The sequence below is a fragment of the Cervus canadensis genome, chromosome 2, assembly GCF_019320065.1.
Source record: "Cervus canadensis isolate Bull #8, Minnesota chromosome 2, ASM1932006v1, whole genome shotgun sequence".
Taxonomy (NCBI): Eukaryota; Metazoa; Chordata; class Mammalia; order Artiodactyla; family Cervidae; genus Cervus; species Cervus canadensis.
Window position 1 is genome coordinate 49,169,890 of NC_057387.1, and position 14,884 is coordinate 49,184,773.

At 39.1% G+C, this 14,884-nt stretch overlaps 1 protein-coding gene across 2 annotated transcripts in view; it reads left to right on the forward strand.

The window, feature by feature from the left end:
* Positions 1 to 14,884, forward strand: part of TGFBR3 (transforming growth factor beta receptor 3) — a 192,427-nt gene that overhangs the window by 13,303 nt on the left and 164,240 nt on the right. For both annotated transcript variants that reach the window (XM_043460676.1, XM_043460675.1), the window contains exon 2: positions 10,165 to 10,344. In XM_043460676.1, coding sequence (XP_043316611.1) covers positions 10,284 to 10,344 — 61 coding nt within the window. In that variant the 5' untranslated portion in view covers positions 10,165 to 10,283. The remainder of the gene's footprint in view (positions 1 to 10,164; positions 10,345 to 14,884) is intronic.

The window sequence follows — 14,884 nt, forward strand, 5'->3', positions numbered from 1 at the left end:
TTATAAGATAATTTGTTTAAATATTTTTTGTTTATATAAGTTGTATGTTAAAAAATGTAGTATTAATACTTTATTTACACTTACATTGTCAAGTTGAATGTTTTTCTAGGATAATACTTCACAGTTTTGTTGTCATTCCTGCTAGCTACTCCATGATCATGTGTTTCATATTTCCACAAGTGTATCTGAAGTCTCATTTTATAGGAGAGATTCAGGATTAGTTTTTAGCTCTTATAATGACAATTATAAGTAAGGTAGAGAATAAAAGATTTTCTTGTTTAATCTCTTCATATTAGAGATGAAAAAATTAAAGCTCAGAATGAAGTGACTTGTCTGAACTTGTGAAATGTGTTGATACCCAAATTCTTGCCTCTGCTGTTTCTTTGAGGCTGCCTGAGGTATAGGGTCTTTCTTAAATACAATTCTTAATTGTTGGAAAGTGAAAGAAAGTGTGAAAGTGTTAGTTGCTCACTCATGTCCTACTCTTTGCGACCCCCTGGACTGTAGCCCACTAGACTCCTCTGTCCATGTAATACTCCAGGCAAGAATACTGGACGCAAAGCCATTCCCTTCTCCAGGGGATCTTCCCAACCCAGGGATCGAACTCAGGGCTCCTGCACTGTAGACAGATTCTTTACCGTCTGAGCCACCAGGGAAACCATTCATTTATTATTGAGAGATGTTCTGATAACTCACCGTCTTTTCATACTACTTTTAATGTAATGTACAAGATAGTATTTTATACTTGAGATCCATATGATACCTTCACTGGTTGCCTTCTATATGCTGAGTGAGCCAGGGCAACTGTCATCTCTCTTTCTGAAATGGACAGATGAGTAGGAAAGCCACACCTGGAAGGAAGTAATTGCATGGAGATTTACTTTGGGGGTGGACTGCACCATATTCTAGGTGTCCAAGTTCAATTTCAAGAGGAGGCTTCCTTAAAGAAGTAATGCTTATACAGAGACCTGAAGCCTTGAAGATGTTAGAAATTGGCTATGTTAGGGGAACCATGGCGGGTCATTGAATTCCAACACAGTGAAGGTCACTTCTGGAAGCAAGGACTTGACCCTTTTGTAGAACTGAATTAAGGCGAGCATGGATGGAGCATGCAGAGGATGAGGTGAGACTAAGTTGGCAACATCCAGCAACCACGCAAAATGCTTTGGTCTTTATCCTGACAGCAGTGGGCAACCATCAAAGGGTTTTAATTCTGAATGTTTCACAAGCCTGGGTGGCTGAACCCTTTCTTTACCAAATAATATCTGTTAAGTGATCAAAATGTATCTGTTGAGCGATTATCCCCACCCAAGAGAAAGAATTTTATCTTGGAAGTCAGTGAGAGGAATAAAAAAACGTGCTTAATTGTGATTAGCAAAATAGTCTTATTGCTGGAGTGTTTATCCTGAATTCATATATTTGCAGAATCCCTGCATATAAAGATGTGAATCAAATGTTTTGGTAAATTAGTATATGTTGTACAAAATAGTCTGTTGGAGGTCTAGGAGATGTAGCACTTTTTATTTATTTTTTGGCCATGCCACACAGCATGTGAAATGTTAGTTCCCTGACTAGGGATCAAACCCATCCCCCCTGCAGTGGAAGTGTAGAGTCTTAGCCCTTCAACTGCCAGAGAAGTCCCACCCCAAAGCTTTTTTAAATGACTTGGTGCAAGCTAGGACCTGAGAATATTCGGCTGTGCTGCTTTGGCTGGAATGATTGCTGCTTTGTGATTTAATAAAGCCTTTTGATGATAGCTGATTCTTCCCTCTAGGCATCTGGGTTAGTTTGGTGCCAGGCTGAGCTCCGAAGCCCCCTGGCTAAACCCCTGAGGCTAATTGAGAAGGGCCATGCAGCCAGATCTTTGTAACTTATACAAGAGCTGTTGAGGCAGTAGCTTTACTGCCTTTTTGGAACAGCATTGCAATATTATAACTGTCTTTAGGACTTTTGTATTAGGTTTGGAATCGTTACTTTTTGGTGATAGAGGGAATTTCTAAAATTCTAGGTGACAAAGTTTAATCCCAAAATTAATATAAACTTTGATGTAAACTGCTATTTATCTTATACTGTGACTGGTAGTTTGCCTTTTTTTTTTTTGAAAGACTATATATTTTAACCATAGAAACTTCGATGACTTATTTTTTTAAAACGTACTGGATGGAAAAAAAAATGTACTATGTGGGCCAGGTATTGTTTTAGGTATCATGCCCATATTCTGTCTCATATATTACAATCAAAATATCATTACTATTTTGCAGAGGAGGGGTTGATGGAGGCTAAATGACTGGTCCAATGTAAGACATCTGGGTAAGCCAGATTTGGAACCCCCAAGAATAGTTCTCTGTGAATTCTAGCTTAAAATTAAAAAGCAACTGAAATCTTTAGATAAAGAAATATTAAATGTGAAAGGTGGTTCTTGGAATACTGCAAGGGTGAGTTAAAAATATCAGTCCTAGTTTGTTTGAACTTGAACAAAACCTGGTCTTTTACAACCTTGTGAGATGTATCCAGGCCCACCCTCCTCTTTATGCTGTATTTTGCTTGGGCAGTGAGATCTCTTGTGCTTGGGATAGACAGAGGGCTCTTAAGGACTGACTGAAGGTCAGCCCCTAGGAAATTAAGGTTGCTGGGGCCAGAGGTGTGTTGGTTACACTCTTAACCAAGAGTGAGGGTGGACCAGGCCCTGGAGGGGTATAGGAGAACAGAGCCCAGCTTCTCTGTACTTCTTGTGCCCTCTCTGCATCCTGCCTTCTTTTACTGGGTCTTCATGTAGAATTCCTACCTACAAGTATAGGTAGCTCAAGAGTGAAGTGAAAAGTAAAAGTGTTAGTTGCTCAGTTGTGTCCAACTCTTTAGGACCCCATGGACTGTAGCCCACCAGGCTCCTCTGTCCATGGAATTCTCCAGGCAAGAATACTTGATTGGGTAGCCATTCCTTGTCCAGGGGATCTTCCTGACCCAGGGGTCGAACCTGCATCTCCTGCAATTGGCAGGCAGGTTCTATACTGTCTGAGCCATCAGGGAAGCCCAGGTAGCTCAAGAGTGGTCTTCCTTTTTTCCTTTCCACTGGCAGGCACAGAATATTGAAACTTTACTTAATCTTAGGCTTCAGGATAATAATTCCCTTTGATAGAGACAGGCTGCTAATGATAAGTAATACAGCTTTTGTGCTATTACATGTACAATTTCATTTGATTCCTTGTTACCACACTGTGATGTAGGTAAGGTTAGTTTCAGTTCAGTTCAGTCGCTCAGTCGTAGCCGACTCTTTGTGACCCCATGGACTGCAGCATGCCAGGCTTCCCTGTCTATCACCAACTCCTGGAACTTGCTCAAACTCATGTCCTTTGAGTCAGTGATGCCATCCAACCATCTCATCCTCTGTCATCCTCTTCTCTTCCTGCCTTCAATCTTTCGCAGCATCAGGGTCTTTTCCAATGAGTCAGTTCTTTGCATCAAGTGGCCGAAGTATTAAAGTTTCAGCTTCAGCATCAGTCCTTCCAGTGAATATTCAGGACTGATTTCCTTTAGGATTGATTGGTTTGATCTCCTTGCATTCCAAGGGACTCTTAAGAGTCTTTTCCAACACCACAGTTCAAAAGTGTCATTTCTTCAGCGCTCAGCTTTCTTTAGTTTATTTTCTTACAAATGAAGAAACTGAGGTTCCATTCTAATCTAAACCACCTTTCTTGTCTGACTGCTGTCAGAGTTTTAACTGATCATCTTAGCACTCTGGGCTCCCTTGGTGTGTTCCCCACGTGGTACCCAGAGAAGTCTTTATTTATTTTTAATTAATTTTTTTCAGTTTTATTGAGATTTAATTCACACGTAACATTGCATAAAATACAGCATAATGATTTGTATATTGCAAAATGATTACCACAGTAAGTTAACATCCATTACCTCATATAGTTAACAGCTTTTTTATAACTTGTGTTAACTTTTAAGATTGATTCTTACCAACTTTCAAATGTACAATACAGTATTGTTAACTATAGTCATCATGTTGTACATGCCATCCCCAGAAATTATTTAGATAACTGGAAGTTTGTACCTTTGGTCTACATTCACCCATTTCCTCTACCGTTCACTCCCACTTCTGGCAATACCAGTCTGGTCTCTGTTCCTGAGTTCAGTTTTTTAGATTTCACAGATAAGTGAGCTCATATAGTATTTGTCTTTCTCTGACTTACTTCATTTAGCATATTGACTATGAGATCTGTCAGTTTTGTTGCAAATGGCAGGATTTCCTTCTTTTTTTGGCTGAGTAATATTCCTTTATAAACACACCACATTTTCTTTATCCAGTCATCCATCAGTGGCCCTGTAGTTTGTTTCCATGTCTTGGCTACTGTAAATAATGCTGCAGTGAACATGGGGTTGCAAATATCTCTTTTGCAGTGATTTAACTTCCTTTAGATATATAGCCAGAAGTGGAATTGCTGGATCATATGGTAGTTCTATTTTTAGTTTTTTGAGAAACCTCCAGCTGTTTTCCACATGGGCTTCCCTGGTGGCTCAGTGGTAAAGAATCTACTAGCAATGTGGGAGGTGTAGGAGACCACCTGCAATGCAGGAGATGCAGGTTCAATCCCTGGGTCAGGAAGATCCCCTGGAGAAGGAAATGGCAACCCATTCCAGTATTCTTGCTGGGAAAATTCCATGGCCAGAGGAGCCTGGCAGACTAGAGTCTGTGGGGTCACAAAGAGTTGGATACAACTGAGTAACTAAACCACCCCCATACTGTTTTCCTCATTGCCCGTACCAGGGACACTTTAAAAACCTACTGGGCTCGTGCCACTTTCCTGCTTAAACTCCTTCTTGACCCTGTTCCTTTCTCTTCCTGTTGACTCTGCAGCCAACCCTTCAGCATCAGTGACTTGTAATGGTTCCTGTATCTGTAATGTTATCCTTCACCAGAGCTTTTAAATCTTTACTTATCCTTCAAGTGGTGATACTTTTTTAAAGAGCTCTTAAAAAAAAAAAAAGAGAGTTCTTATCAGAGCCTATAATTACATTTTTTGGTGATTTTTTGCTGGTTATCCCACCACACTTTAAGTCTACAAGGGCAAAAGAATATGTCTCTTTTTGTGGCCATTATATTCCTATTGCCTGGCATGGAATAAGCAATAAAGATTTACTGAAGGGAGAAATGAGGCTCAGGAAATTAAATTCTTGCTTAATGTAGTAGATGGTGTTACTTTTACTAGAATATAAGCACCATGAAGGCAGGATTTTTGGCTCCTTTTTCCCCTGCTATATCTTTGATATCTTTAACAGTGCCTGGCTCCTCATAGTAAATATTTATCAAATATTGATTATACTTGGATGCAATTCCAAAGATTTCTTATCCACATCCAGGACTTTTCCCCTCTTTGTGCCAAGTCTGTCTGAAAACGGGGATTTGGGATTAGCCAGTTTCTCTGTGTTGTAGAGAAATGGGAGAATTGCTGTTGTGACTCAGTAAGGTGATTTTGCTGTCTCTGTGTACAGATCTCAAAGGGTATCCAAATGTCATCAAACAATAGTATCTGTTCTGTATCCTGTACACACCTTTTTTCAGGCTGCCAAGCTATATATCGATGTCATCCATCCTGCCTTTTTTCTAAATCCCCTGAATAACATGTTTAATATCCATCAGAGCAATTCTTCTACCAGCTTTTATTTAACCATTTGCAGACTTAACAGTATACCTTTCTCCAAAAAAATCACTTAAGTGGCAGACTAGAAACATTTTAATGATCTGCTAGAAAACCTTTTAATGTTGAAGGACCAGAAAATCAGGTGTTCTTACCTATTTGGGTTTAGGGAACGGCTCATTTTTTATTCCACTCAATATACACATCTTTAAGATCTTCACATTTGTTGAATATTTTCCATATTGGGGGCTGAACAGTCATAGTGTTAAGATACGACGATGCAAAGATTTGTGCTTTATCTTCAAAGAACTTAGTCATACAGCATCACCAAGGATTGTTTATTTATCATGACTACCACCCGCAGTCCGGAAGTCAAGTCTTAGTTTGTGATCAGTAATGATTTGTGCAAAGTGCACAAGTCAACATGGAAGTACCGATGTCTGATGGCAGCTATGGCAGGCTTCCCTCTCTCTTGGAGAAAACATTCTGTTTCTAGAGGTTGAGCACTGAGGGAGAGAAAACGGTTCCTAGTTTGTGGCAACGGACCTCGAACTGCAAGGTGGAGTGCTGTCATGGGAAGACCCGGTTTCTAGTCTTGACTCTGCCTTATTGTTAATATTTTGGGCAAGGGCTGGTCTTGGAGATTGGGCTCCTCTTCACCTATGAATTCTGTTGAGCTCGTCTAAGTTTAAAAGCTGTTCATGTTATCTTTAGCAGGCTAATTCTTTTAATTGAGAAATTGATTGGGTGGAAGCTAATTGTAGGTTCTGATTTTGAATAATCTCATGTTCATAGCCACTGTGTTAGCTATCTAAGGGGAAGTTACTAATTTTTTTTGCTGGCTGTAAGCTTATTGCCAGGCGTTGTTTCACCACGTTTTCCCTCTAAGATAGAGCAAGGTTTGCTCTTAAAAAAATCCTGATCAACCCAGGAAATACCAATTGTTCCCAACCAATTCCTTTTGGATATTAGTTCAAAAAACCATGATGTGTTTCAGGACTCATTTGGGTAGGGGTTTTCAGCTTATCCTGGTCTTTCCCTGTGAACTCCTTGTATCACTAGAGAATGTGGGGCAATGCACTAAGTTTAATGACCTTAGAAATAGACTCAGGGGAAATTAGAAGAATTAGTATCACATTCATTTTTTAAAAACTCCATTAAGGTCTCACTCAGAATTATTTTTTGTTCATTTGTGGATACTGTAAGTTTTGGTACCCTTTGAATGGAATACATTACTTTGAAATATGGGCAAAATGACTGTTTCACAGTATCTTTCAAATTGTTCTTTTAAGATTTCGAGCACCCTATTTATATTTCTAAAGAAAGCTATTTGTTCTTAAAGTCCAAAGAGATACAGAGAGGTCAGAAAACCAGGGTTGAGTCCCTGGTCTGTGCAGATTGAGTGTGATATAACCTCAGAGAAGGAAAAGAATTGGTATTTCCCTAGTTTTGTTCCAGATCTGTGACTTTTTCGAAGCTTTTGACCATCCTGTGTTCTAGTTAGGGAACTGATCCCCAGGTTGTGTGTTCAGCTGCTGATATGTGTAAGTCTTGGCCAAAACTGGAGTTCCAGTGAATGGAACGACACACTTCCCTTTTTATTCTCCTCTGCCTTAGGATCCTGTCACCACATTGGGAAGATTAGACAAAAACTCTCTGCAGTTTATTTTCTCTTTTGAACAAGTTACATTGTGGAGGGACTTTTAAGTTAAAAGAAGAAAAGCTCCTTCTTTGTTCCAAGCAGCAGTGTGTAAGTTTCAACTTGTCTTGGACTTCCTCGGAGATGTTTTAAGATCCGGTGTAAACTTGCTGTGGTTTGCCTTTGGGCATCAAACTGTTTAGCTTGGCTCTATTATATCTGTAATTGCTGCATTTTAATAATTACCCAATATTCTTGTCAGCAATTTGCAGTCTATATTTTTAATAGAACCGTTTGCCTTTCTTGTCCAGGTTCATTCAGACTTGGTTTAAGCCCTGGATTAAGGTGCACAGCCCCATAGACCCTCTGCAGCTGCGGGCAGGGGGTGACACAAGTTCATTAAATATCCCTACAAGCCTCGTGCTGGTTATGTGGTTTGTGTGCACCATAAAAGTCCTCTGGGAAGTCATCTTCTGAGGTCTCCTTTTAGGGTTTTGCTTTATAAAAGTTGCCCTTTTAGTATTTATTGAAATGGTATGTTCTTCTAGAGTTTTCCTTATCCATCCATTCAGGAAATCTAATTTTTTGAAGGGAAAAAAATAGGGACAGATTCCCTTTGCTGGCATTGATTTTTTTTGGTCATTGATTTTTCAGATAACCAAGGAGACTTCCGTTACATCTGAGGTGATGTGGAATTATGGTGGCAATCACTTTAAGCAGTGACTGGAAACAATTTTATGGTGTCCAGAGTTATGTCAGTTTTGGAGATAAGACCATTGTGCCACCAATGAACTGTGCCTCAATTTTGTCTATAACTTTGTTTTCTTAGTGATCTGCTCTTTAGCTTATCTCCTTTTGGTGTCCATTGTAATGTTTATTTTGTAGTATTTTTCAGTAGCTAAAAATTATGTAAATAGCTATACCCTAATTTTTCTGCTTTCTTGGTGTAAATATACCTCAAAGGGAATGGACCAGTAATGATAATAATAGCTAACATTTATTCATTGCTTATTATGAGCTAGGCACTGTTCTTTTTTTTTTTTTTGGCTAGGCACTGTTCTAAACAATGTATCTATGTTAACTCATTTAATCCTCACAGTAGTTTGTAGGATAGTCTCATCCATGCAGAATGTCCAGTCAACAGCACCCATTTGGGAGGTGGCAGAGTGGATTCACACCTGTGCAGACCTTTTACTGCCACTCTCATCTGTATTTTACTCATACTAGGCTTTTATTTATTTATTTATTTTTTCATACTAGGCTTTTAAAACCATTTTCCTACCAAGACTGGACCACAGTGCCTCCTGCATATGTAATAGTTTAGTTTTAAAGCATATATAAAAATTATCTTTGAAATTCGAACTTTATTGTTATTATTGCTGGGTAGGTAATACTTGTAAAACCCAAATGGGAGTTCACTGAAAAGGTTCCCTCCGTCTCCTACCTCTGTACCCCAATCACCCTATTGTTTTTCCTTCTCCAAGGCCATTAGTATTACTACTACAGAGATGCATTTTAAATATCTTTCTCTTCACACTTGATGCAGTGAACTAAAACCATTTAATTCGAACTCGTTTTGCCATTGTTTTTATATATTTGTACTGTGTCTGCAAGTGCCCGAACTAGGTTTGTGTCTGAAGGTAGCATGCCGTTTCTGGGGATGCATTTATCTGACTCTGGGTAACAGGGCTGCAGTCTCTAGCTGTTTGAGGTGGATCCTAGAAACGCGCGATCCTGCCTTGCCTGAAGCTTAGATCAGGCAGGGTCTTCATACTTTTATCCGATTGTCAGATAATTTTTATTCCTGACACCAGGAATCATGTCCTAATGCAACACCTGGAACACAGTAGGTGGTCAATAAATGTTTGTTGAATTGCAGCTTCTGTGGGTTGTGCCAGACTCAGGGAGATAAGGTAGGAAAATTTATCAATACGTTGCAGTGTCTAAATGAGGTAATTTTTAGGGTCATCGGAGAATATTCCAGTTAATCCCACCTTCACAAAACTTGTCATTTCAAGGCTCTAGATAGGAAAAGTTTTAAAAAAGCCTCTTGGATCCTCTAGTCAAGTAACCAGATAGTCTCAGATGGAGTTGAGAGACAAGTTTTCACATGTTAAAATGTTGGCAAACAGTTGAAATAAGAATTTTGCTTTTTAATAGTGCCTTATGTTTTCAGATTGATTCTAAATTGATATTTTAATTTGATCCTTGTGCTAGGTCTGTCACTATAACATTGGATTGAGTTCTTTTTAAAAAATTTTACTGAACTATAATTGATTTACAATTTTATGTTAAATTCTGCTGTATAGCAAAGTGATTTGGTTATACACATATATATTCTTTTTTACATTATTTACTGTTATGCTTTATCATAGGATATTGATAAAAAAATAAAATAAAAAATTAAAAAATTTATAAAATAAAAATATAAAAAATATTTTTATATATGGTTTATCATAGGATGTTGTTGTTTATCTATGCTGTATATAATAGTTTGCATCTTAGATTGAGTTCTAATCAGAGTTGGTTTTTTTTTTTTCTGAAGTTCATTTATTAAGTGTCATTGCTTAGTGTTCCAACATAACTGATGATGTTATGTTTAGGTGTACCTTGAGTTTATTCTATACTCTTGAAACTTTAATATAAAACCAAAGATTTAAAACATCAAAGCAAACATGTATTTGCAAAAGTATTTGCTGTAAAAATCTTTATTTGGTAATTACTGCCCCCCCCCCCGCCCCCCCAGTTTGCTTGAGTGCTGTCTAGGCATCTTTTAAGGTAAATTTCTTATACTTTTTAGGAATTCTTCATTTCACTTTAATATGTACTTATGAACAGAAATTCATGCATTAAGTTTTCTTCTTAAAATGTGTATTTTTACAGGCAATTTGAAAATTGAAAAGAAGGATTTTAAAGCCACTTTTGACTTGCAAAGATTGTCTATAACCTGAAGAACTACAGGCTGAGGTGACTGAACAGGACACACTTTTGGAGAAATAAAGATGACTTCTCACTGTGTGATTGTCTTGTTTGCCTTAATGAGTTCCTGCTTAGCAACTGCAGGTAAGTTGCATAATACAAATTGCATGTTCATTGTGTTCTTTGGATATATTTTTCTTCATTCTAGAAAAATTTAGAACATGTGATGTTTATGCAGAGCTTGAATATTTACATTCTTCAAGGAATAAAATACTTGACTCCTCTACAGATACATAATGTGTTTGCCTATATTATATCTTACTGCACTAGTGCTAGATATTCGAATGTTGGCGACGCAGATACTTCAGTGTGGAGGTGGCTAGAGAACAAATATGCTGTTTAAACCCACTTAAGTTTGTTACATGCAGAGATTACATTTACTTTCTTGTCCTAAATAAGAATTTCAAGAAAGCCCTTTGGTTCTTTATTGTAAAATAAATAGATCTTTTGTATAGAGGTGACACTGCTAGCATAGGCTACTTAGGAGATATTTAATTTTGCCTATTTCAGGTATTTTAGGATGTGATTTTTAAAAAACTACAGAGGGGATTCCCTAGCAGTCCAGTGGTTAGGACTCTATAATTTCATTGCCAAGGGCCTGGGTTGGGGAGCTGAGATCCCACAAGTTACATGGTGTGGTGAGAAACAGAACAAAACAAAATATAAAAATTAAAAAATACGGAAATATACTGTGCTTCCTAGAGGCCATCAGAATGTGAGATTGTAGATGAGCAGAAGCAAATGGTTTGGTTGGAACACTGTTCCTTAAATAAGAGTATCGGATCCCTCACATCAACATCTTAGTGTAGGCAGTCAGGGTTACTTAACAAGTTTAGAAACTTAATTTGCTCTATTTTGTTATAATTTGCTTTGTGTCTCTTTTGTAATGAGCTATATTAGAGCTAATTTGTTGGGCCAGTTTTGAAAACTGGCTGGCCTTACGAAGACACACATTGACTTAAAAAATGATTAGCTTCTTGGTTTTGACTGTTGAAGTGCACATACAGGTGACATGAGAGTGATAATAATAAGCATGCATTGAGTGTGCAATACAGCCAAGTACTGTGACAAACAATTATAGATTAACAATGAATATTGTTAGAAGGGTATTCTTAGTTTATGAGCTCACTGAGTCACAACTCTGCTATTCACCTCTGTGGTATACTGAAGAGGCCGGGCCACCATTAAGGCTTCAGTTGACTCAGACCAGGAGTCATAGGTAGGCAGAATGAGTGGAAGTCACTTTGCAGAACTTGGTTTATGGGATTGGAAAGCAGAAAGAATGACACTCTTGTTGCAAATATCTTGAGGGAAAGTTTTTTTTGAATGCTGGTGTGTGAATTTGAACTGCCCATTCTCTCTACCAGCAGTTTCACTTTCTCTCATGATTGCAAAGTTATTTTCCTTTTAGCTGGTACGTTAAAAGTGATCTTAATTAAAATCTCATTGAAAAGTAGTAGGAAAACAAAAGAGAGAAATATCTTCTGCTTCTGTTAGGTCCATACCATTTCTATTCTTTATTGTGCCCATGTTTGCATGAAATGTTCCCTTGATATCTCTCATTTTCTTAAAGAGATCTCTAGTCTTTCCCGTTCTATTGTTTTCCTCTATTTCTTTGCACTGATCACTGAGGAAGGCTTTCTTATCTCTCTTGCTATTCCTTGGAACTCTGCATTCAGATGGGTATATCTTTCCTTTTCTCCTTTGCCTTTGGTGTCTCTTCTTTTCACAGTTATTTGTACGGCCTCCTCAGACAACCATTTTGCCTTTTTGCATTTGTTTTTCTTGGCAATGGTCTTGATCACTTCCTCCTGCACAGTGTCATGAACCTCCATCCATAGTTCTTAAGGCACTCTGTCTATCAGATCTAATCCTTTGAATCTGTTTGTCACTTCCACTGCATAATCATAAAGGATTTGATTTAGGTCATACCTGAATGGTTTAGTGGTTTTCCCTACTTTCTTCAATTTAAGCCTGAATTTGGCAATAAGGAGTTCATGATCTGAGCCACAGTCAGCTCCCTGTCTTGTTTTTGCTGACTGTGTAGAGCTTCTCCATCTTTGACTGCAAAGAATATAATCACTCTGATTTTGGTATTGACCATCTGGTGATGTCCATCTGTAGCGTCTTCTCTTGTGTTATTGGAAGAGGGTGTTTACTATGACCAGTGTGTTCTTTTGGAAAAACTCTTATTAGCCTTTGCCCTGCTTCATTCTGTACTCCAAGGCCAAATTTGCCTGTTACTCCAGGTATTTCTTGACTTCCTACTTTTGCATTCCAGTCCCCTATAATGAAAAGGATATCTTTTTTGGGTGTTAGTTCTGGAAGGTCTTGTAGGTCTTCATAGAACTGTTCAGCTTCTTCAGCATTACTAGTCGGGGCATAGACTTGGGTTTCTGTGATATTGAATGGTTTGCAGAGACAGAGCACTTAGGGATATACAAAGAGATATAAGATTCATCATTTTGAGTTGCTTGTACTTTAGTTAGGCATATAGAATATAATCATGTAACAAAATAATCAATGCATGGTGAATAAAAGCCAAATGACCCTGGTTAGAGCAGCTTGGGAAGGCTCTGTAGAAGTCTATGTCTTGAGCTATGTTTTGAAGACCAGGATGACTTAAGAAAGGGGAAGGCATTGAGGGTGAGCAGAAGGCAGAACAGTGGCACTTAGGTGTCTGATGTTGTTTTTTTCTGTTTGTCTGTTTTTGCCTTTTTTGACTGTTCGATGCAGCATATGGGATCTTAGTTCTCTGATTAGGGATCAAACCTACTCCCTTTGCAATAAAAGTGTGGAGTCTTAACCATTAGACTGCCAGGAAGGCTCTTGATGTTGTTTTAAGAAACAGATGCCCCAGACAGCTGCTTGGGGATGTAGAGGATGTCTGGGGGTGTCTGAGGATGTCTTGGGGATGTTAGAGGGAAGGATGGGGGTGCATTATAGAGGACCTTAAATGTCAGAACAAAGCTGTGGATTTCATTCTGAGGTTTGGATTCTCTCTCTTTCCAGCCCCCCTGTAGTCAAAAGCATGCATTGTTAAATCTTAGAATTCAAACTGCAGCCTCAGAAAGTAAGGCTAAGAATGTGGCCTCCTTGGCCACAAAGGCCACAGTGCCTGGCACGTAGGCTGACATTTAGCTCAGGCTTGCCCTCTGCCAGCTAATTTTGTCTTTATAAAAGAACACTGTGAGGTGGTATTAGTATTATTATCGTCATCTGCATTTTTCCTCACAAGAAAACGGAGACTCAATAACTAATAAGTGTCAGAGTGAGGACTTGAACCCAGGCAGTTTGGCTGTAGAATCCAGCCCATCCAGCAGTCCACTAGAGCCTCTATGTAGGAGGCCCTCCGTGTGGAATGAATGAACCTCTTCACTTGACTGATTCAACACCAGATGAGTAGCCACCAATGAGGCATCCGGGAACCAGTTAAACCCCTTTGTTCTTAGGGGAGACGTATGTAAGTCATCAGAGTGAAAGGACCCTCAAGTAACGAGCCTTCTTTGTTTGTATTCTTATTCCGCGGACACGGCTGTGAAGCTCTATTATAGAGTTCTTGCCAGCAGAAGTGGTGAAGGCTTCCTTCAGATATGTAGCCAGGGAGGAGACGAGCCCAGCACAGCACATAAAATGAGCCTGAGATGGAATAGTAGACGCCTGCGTGTGGGCCTTCATTGAAAGCCTTCCTTCTCTGCTTGTGGCTGAGGGTGAAGGAAGCAAGCCACATCCCGGCGTTAGTGGTTGCTTTGACAGAACTTGCACTTTTCCTTCCCTCCCTTGTTCCTTGGTTATTTTACACCATTGTGTGGAGGGAGGGCCATGGACTTGAACAAGAGCTGTGTAGGGACCCTAATGCCTCCTGAGTATAAATTACCTTAGGCTTTTATCATGAATTTTATCTTCTCTTCAATCCTAGAATGTATCTGAAGAAAATGGGAAGTTAAAAAAAGTAAATGCTTGCTCCTGAGGGCTTAAGCTTCACTAAGTTTTCACTTGAAAAACTGTTCCACTACACATCTTTAAAAATTATTAACTGCTGCCTCCGTGGCTGGCCAGCGTTAAGTAGGGCTGTGTTCCCAGGAGCCTCGGTAACGAGAAAAAGAGGCATGCAGGGAGAACTCAGGGAAATCAGTTTGGGAGAAAGAGATGGACTTGTCTGTGTTTTACTGGTCCCTTGTGTCAGGACAAAGGGGTGCTGTTGAGGGGAGCTCTGCGGAGACGCTGCTGGCCTCTGTGCCAGCGGAGTGTGGGGGGGTTGGCTATCTTCCTCATTCCGCAGTTGCCATTTGGTGCCTAGATGTATCCTTTTGGAGGCTTGCCTGTGACCCAAACACATATTTCTACTGAGCAAACACATTTCTTTTCATCTTTATTGGATGTACCTGGAATTCCAGGTATAGTCCACAGGAGAATAGAGATGTTTTTAGTTGGAGCTATTTTCCTGCTAAGAAAGCTTTGAACTCTTTGGGTTCATAGGACAGCAAGCAGAGGTTTTAATACTAGCTGGTTAATACTTGGTTTGGAATGGACAGGCAGACAGCCTTGGGTGGAGGCTAAACATAATAATACCACTTTATTTTTATTGTTTTCAAATGCCTTCATGCCTGGTGTTTCATTTGAT